Source organism: Trachurus trachurus (genome assembly GCF_905171665.1).
Source record: "Trachurus trachurus genome assembly, chromosome: 4".
Taxonomy (NCBI): Eukaryota; Metazoa; Chordata; class Actinopteri; order Carangiformes; family Carangidae; genus Trachurus; species Trachurus trachurus.
This window is the reverse complement of record NC_139898.1, coordinates 14,949,514-14,956,315: the sequence shown is the minus strand read 5'-3', so window position 1 is coordinate 14,956,315 and position 6,802 is coordinate 14,949,514. Positions and strand designations below refer to the sequence as shown.

The window sequence follows — 6,802 nt, the reverse complement described above, 5'->3', positions numbered from 1 at the left end:
AGGAGTCAAGCCGCACTGTGGCATTCAGAGTCTTGAACTGCGGAGCGGGCAGACGCTCCGTCAACGCCGGCCCGCTGACCACTCAGCGAGCCTCTGGGCGGCCCCGCTAATGGGACAAGCACCCCCGGGCTCCACCGTACTTGTAACAGCGACCCATAAAAGAGCACAGGAGGATGCTAACCAAGATGAATGGCATTTTTTTCTCAGCTCATTCTACACTAATCAGAGCTTTTCATTTGTTATGGCCTTGCGCCAGCCCCTCCACCACAGCCTCCATTAGGGCCAGATAACGTATAAATTCATTAAAGTCAAAGAGAGACATTAAAATGGTCATTTGTCAGATCTCTCTTTGTGTGTCCCTAATGGTGGCACATGGTTCGAGGCATTGAGATGATTTTGGTAGGGCTTTTTCTCTCCAGAGCATTAGGAGAGGGACGTGGGAACTGGGAAAGACCTGTGTGTTTTTCTGTTTTTTATGAATGGAGGCTCTTTGAATTTTCTAAATTCAGCATAGGGCAATTTGTTGATTAGTCTGTTTTAATGTTTTCTTTTTAAAAAATAGAGGCTCAGCGTCACGGATCATTGTTGCCTAAAACCATGTTATTTTGTGCTTATTTTCTCAAATTGTTTTCTTTTTTCATCTAATTGGCCAATTTAATTAATTTGCATAATTATAGCAAATGTTTTATTTTGGTTCCTATCCAATGCGTCCATCAACTTCAGATTTCCACCCCCCTCAGCACACCCCACCCTCCAACATATACATACAAACTCTCAGCCAATGAAGCAACCCTTCGCACTAATCCCTTTATATTCACAGCACTATTCCCACCAAACAATGTCCTAAAGCCTAATCCCAAACCGAGCTCAACAAACCTGGGCCCCCTGCTGACAAGTCACAGTGCAACTAACAGACCAGCACAAAACTGAGCAACAAACCTTCTGTTTTAAGTCACCTTGAGACATCACTTCAAATGCATGAAGTGAATACAAGCATTTGCATGGACTGACAGACACATGCATCCCAACACACACAACTAATCTTTTCTTTTTCACTCTTTCTCTCTCTTGTTGGCCCCCTTCCTTGATTCCTCTCCTTCCCTCTCTGTGTCCGTCCCTCTCTGGCTTCAGGATGGAGGTTCTGGCTGCGTCGTCATGGGAGATGGCTCTCTCCATCTGCCTCTGCTGTCATTAACCCATCTCCATCAGGCTTTATCAAGGAGGGGAGGGGGGACCCCACCTCCCCACCACCCTCCTGGACCCTCTTCACCATTCTGACAACCCCTGCCCCCTGCTCTATACATAAGCCTGAGATGATAAGTGTTCTCCCTCTTTGTGTCGACCAGGATAAGACAATGCCACACAGCACTACAGAACATCATCCATCTCATCGGTCATCAATCTGGCACACAAAAGATGAAATGTAGCTCGAACTCTCCCTTGCAAAAGGGGGTTTCTCTTTGCTTAGAAGCTCGTCCTCCACCTCTGTTGCTCCTTTTCAATGCCGGGTTAGTGGTTCACCAACAAATACTTCTCTTTTACATGGCCACGTGGGAGGAAAAGTGCTCAATGCAAGTCCAGCTATTTTAAGTATTTCTTAATGACACCAATACACAGTTGCTGTTGCACAAAAATAAACCAAATCCAGACATTATTTCAACATTTACAGAGAGAAATCGCCTCTAGAGTCTTTTAGACACAGAAAAACCTGATTGAAAACATATTGTGGATCCACCAAATGACATATTAACAGGCCTCTGCCAGATTTCCATGATTTTTTTTGTGATAAATACTAATTAAAAGCCCTTTGTCACATAAATAACCCCATCCACCTTTTGTTTCTCCTCCTCTCTGCCTAATTGGGTTCACATTGTCTGGTCACAAGTGTGGGCCTTTTTGTCTTTGGTCATTATCTGTGACAGCATTGTCTCTGTTGAGTTCTTCATTTTATTCATACATTTTCTTTTAACAACACATTCACAACAAGATAAGCCACTGAGATGAGAATTGCTTTTCCAGAAAGGCCAAAAACATCTAAGTTACAGACATATTCAATTCGCTAGATCCTCTCAGACATAAAATAAAAGTCATAATAATGGTAATTACTAAGATGCATGACAGTTTTATGACACTTTGCTCATCAGCAACTCTGGTGTTATGATGCAGCTGTCATTTGTACTGTTTTAACAAATGCAATATTACGTAAAGTTATTATAGGCACTTGCTGCAAACCAGCCCTTTTAGTTTTTGCGGCAGCCACACAGGCACTAACTGTTGTATGGAAGAGACAGGATTTGTGAGCAAATGCAGTTTTGTTTATACCATAATGGATTCTAGTGGATGATGTTGTTCTGTTTTGTCTCCGCACTTCTTGACTCTCTAATGTGCAGGTAAAGTTTTATCATCTTCAGCCATCATGACTACAGGTAACGATAGGTAGATAATAGCCCCCCTTGTGTTAAATGCTGTGGTTGGGTTAAAATTTAATGAGCCTGCATTGTTAGAGATCTGACGACTTGTCAGCTAACAACCATCTCATCATGAGTACACAAAGCTGGATAATATACTAAAATTACATAACAAGAAATCTTGGATTTCGGATGGAGTTTGGATTATAACATTGTCACATGGTTTGAATGAAATCTGGAAAAGGGTCCAGTTGTTTTAATATATCTAACTGCTGATTGTCACATTTTCCACATTGTGCCTAAGAGTAAAAGCTTTAATGGTGCAAAATTATTGTCACCATTTTTGTATTAATTCAAAAATATTATCATTATGATTTGTTAATATAATTGTTTTAATTCTGCTTCATTATCCACATTTTGATTTTTCAAGGTGAGTCAAATGCATTCTCAGTTGAAGAGAAAATCCTAATCTAAATGTTAACTATTTTTGGGGAAGAAAAAACATTAACCATCCTCCAGACAAAAGAAAAGAAACTATAGCGATTTCCACAAGCTATATGACGAAAGCCCTTAATCTATTTCACGCAAATGTTGGGTTGAAGCATTCTGCAAACATATCAGGTTAACCTGTTAATCTGCTGTCTGCATCTAGGTCTGAGGAGCTTTACACACAATCAATATGATGAGCCCTGAAGACACCATCCATGCCATTACCACACCACTCCAATCAGACATGCTTGCATTATCATTACCGCCAGGACACATGATGTAAGGCTGACACGTGGCTCACATTTTTCAGACCTGTGGAGAAGCGTTTGACACTTTGACTTTGAGGTAACGGTAACATCAGACAGTCACACAGTCACATTAGGAATAAAGGCAATATAAACAATACTATACCAAACTCACCAGTGATTCGTGAAATAAGATTGCTTACATTAGTTGATTAGGTTTTATGTTACAGGTGGACTGGAGACTTTTGGCAGATGGTTGACCTCTGTTAGTCTTTGGCTTGCTATAATAAGTTAAAACAGACTGGGGGCTTGTTCTCTCAAAACAGAGCTAAACCAATCCAGCAGGGAATCAACTAGACCACCTCAGGTTAATCTCACTGACCTGAAATGTCCATGAAGGATTAGGCCCAGTGTACACCTGCTACTGATTTTTAGCACACAATGTCTCTGCTTACTACTGTGACTGTGCCATTTCAAAATCACAAACAGGAGTAGGGGAATAAGACCAGGCTTATTTCCTTAGATTCATAACATTTCTGTGTGAGGAGGGTCTGCTCACAGATTCATCGGATAAAACACAGCTTTTTGGAACAGCTTTGGTACAGATGTGCAATGCACATGTCTAATATGTTTTGGTTGTTTACATGAGACCTCTACATGTGACCATCAGTCACAGTGAATCATAAATATTTTCTTCTTCTTATGAGCTCAGGCAGTCGCATACAGAACCAGACCAGATTGTAGGTGCACTGACATTTGTAAATGAAGTGCTTCATGAACTGATTTAGTTTATTAGGACTGGTTCACCAAACATGAAAAACAAATCATCACTTTTAATGATTTTTGTAAAATGACAAACAGAGATTCCCTGTGTTTTTTGTTTTGATGAATATTACATGCAGATCTCCAGCCCTAGCTTACCCCAACAATACATAACATCTTTCATTATCGACTGTCCTTGCTTGTTAAAATATGAAATAAATAATGATAATTAGATCTATTACATTTTTTTTATTTTACGGATAGAGCATAACTTGAGCCACAAAGGACATTACCCAACATTATTTGCATTTCATAATTATTTTAGCCTAAAATATATATTTTTTGCTTCTGTGTGTCTTTTTAAAAAAGTTACCTGCCTTTCTTTTTCCTCCCCTTCTTTTGAACAGCTTTAACTTGTTTACTCATAGACCTCATAGCAGAGCCTTCCGCCTGTGACAGGCTCTATAGGCTTAAATGGGTCCAAAGCCAGATGCTTACCCTCCCTGGCGTGACACTAAAGTACAGCAGTGGAAGGGATACATCAGCGGAACTTAAGTCCTATGGAAACATCCATCTACCAAGTCCGGATGACTGCGGCTGTCACTGTTCACTGTCCTGTTTTCAGCACTTCAGCTACAGTACATTATCTTCATTAGGCTGACTAGACTAAGAATTAAAAAAACAAAAACAAAAACATTCCAAACCAATTAAACTAAATACATTTTAATTGGAATACATTAAAGTTAAGTATATTTTAGGCTATTTATTTGTTTCCCAACAAAATGTTTAATACTGATTCACAAACGGATAATTTAGTGTTTAACAAATACATGACAGATGGGAAGCACCAGTGGAAATTGAACAGTTGGAGAACGTGCACCAACCAAGCCTATGGACCGAACATCAATTATTCTAGGAACACCACCTTTTTGTGGGTATCCAGTTTTAGTCCCCTCTGAACAGGTAGCCTAGACCTAGATCAGACACACTGTCACCTATTCCCAGATGGTTGAATATCATTTCACACATTGATTTATGTGACTCTGACAGCTCTCACATGACTGCCATGAGGCTTTAATGACTCGTGTGACATTATAGTGTGAATGACCCAAGGAGTGTTTGAATGCTTGGGGCTCCCAAAGAGTCAGCGGAGCTGGCAAAGGCTCTTGGGTGAGTGTCAGTATCTCTATAAGTAGGCTGCGATCCAGTGGATGATTTCATTTTGACATGACAATTTTCACTCTGGATCAAAGATAGGAATACATTCAGCGGCCACACTAATCAGTGTAAGCAAGAGTGTCAGCTCATTATGAACTGTGACTGACTGTGTTATCGTACTGTAGATTTAATTATTTATTTGATTAAACCGACACCTCCTAGTAGCCTACTTTGCTACCTTTTGTCCACCATACAGTAATCATTAAAAACAATTCCAATTTAAGGTTTCACTATGAATTAAATAAAAGAATATCAAGGACTGTCAGTAGCCTACTGTCCTCTGTTTTCTCTTTGTGTCGCTTTGTGGGGGCTTGTTTTTATGTCAGTGGTGACACAGGCCTAAACAGGCACACTCACCCATGGGTATTCGTCAATGGGGACCAAAATTGAAGCTCCCAGAGGTCTAGATTGCTTGACTTGGTTTTAGTGTGTGTGTGTGTGTGTGTGTGTGTGTGTGTGTGTGTGTGTGTGTGTGTGTGTGTGTGTGTGTGTGTGTGTGTGTGTGTGTGTGTGTGTGTGTGTGTGTTTGCCTACCTGTCTGTGTCTGTCTGTCTATGTGTAGCCTAGTGTAGGCTATGTGGTATTTAAAAACACAAAATTAAACTGTTATGAACAAAATCCCCAAATAATAATTAAAATCATTAGAGAGACTTCCTCTCTCTGTCATGAACTCAGTGCCATTACGAAAAGGTCAAGTCTGTGGAGCACACACTCACCATACAGAGACTGCAGTACTATCACTCCGCCTCGCGGTTTGTTTGAGCAGCACCAGCTGCGCAGTTCAACATCCTGCTGGAAATGCTGTTTCCGCTGTTTGACACATTTGTCCCTCGGCAGCACCCGTAGATTTACCGTAAGTCAGACGTGTATCTTTGCGTCAGGCGGAAGTTGTCCTACTACCCAAACAAGCAGAACATGAACAGCCGTGTGAGACACCGCTTGGTTCAAACTTGTCACAGTGGGATTATCTACTGATGAATTCAAACGAGGATGTCGTCCGCATTAACGTTAGACTTCGAAAACCATCAGCTATCTCCGGAGATGGATAGCGAGGCTGGCATCATCTCCATCGACCACGGAGGAGAGTGGGGTGAGTGTCGGCTAACTGCACTTTCTAGAAACCACACACATACGGTAGTTCAGTGGAGACAGATACTGTCTAATTGTTTATAGCCTAACTGATCAAATTTAGCCTCAAAATACAGATTGTGACAGTGTTGTTGTTTCGGAAAGTCTGGTATCGATATGGTGAGTTAGCAGTCAGTTAGCATGGGCTGATGTAACCTGCGTGTAATATGTAAATTATTATGTCTCAGTTATATGGCAACGGGTGGTCTCCATAAAGTGAGCGCACAGTGTATGAGAAGTGTTGCCGAAGATGGAGAATAACTCCTTTCACTGTTTGAGTACAACATTCATGTCAGGAAGAAGCTGAGGGAGCGACTCAACAACAGTAGCAGCAACAGCAACAACAACAAATCACACTGACAACATCATCATCAGTTACAACTTTGCCCCTGGCTGTTCCCGCTGAATCAAGTCTGTGTTTGATGTTTTGATGCTGTGGCAGTGTTTTCCTGTGGTGTTGTTGTAGTTGTCTATACATGGACACATGGTTCATTGTTTGTGTACTACTATTTTGGTACTTGACAGTCAACTTTGAGTGGTAGGTCTCTTAGT

At 41.0% G+C, this 6,802-nt stretch overlaps 1 protein-coding gene across 1 annotated transcript in view; it reads left to right on the top strand.

Moving 5' to 3' along the window:
• The first annotated feature begins 5,992 nt into the window (after positions 1-5,992).
• atf6 (activating transcription factor 6) overlaps positions 5,993-6,802 on the top strand; it is a 32,248-nt gene continuing 31,438 nt past the window's right edge. Inside the window, exon 1 of the mRNA XM_083970014.1 lies at positions 5,993-6,212. Coding sequence (XP_083826140.1) covers positions 6,113-6,212 — 100 coding nt within the window. The 5' untranslated portion in view covers positions 5,993-6,112. The remainder of the gene's footprint in view (positions 6,213-6,802) is intronic.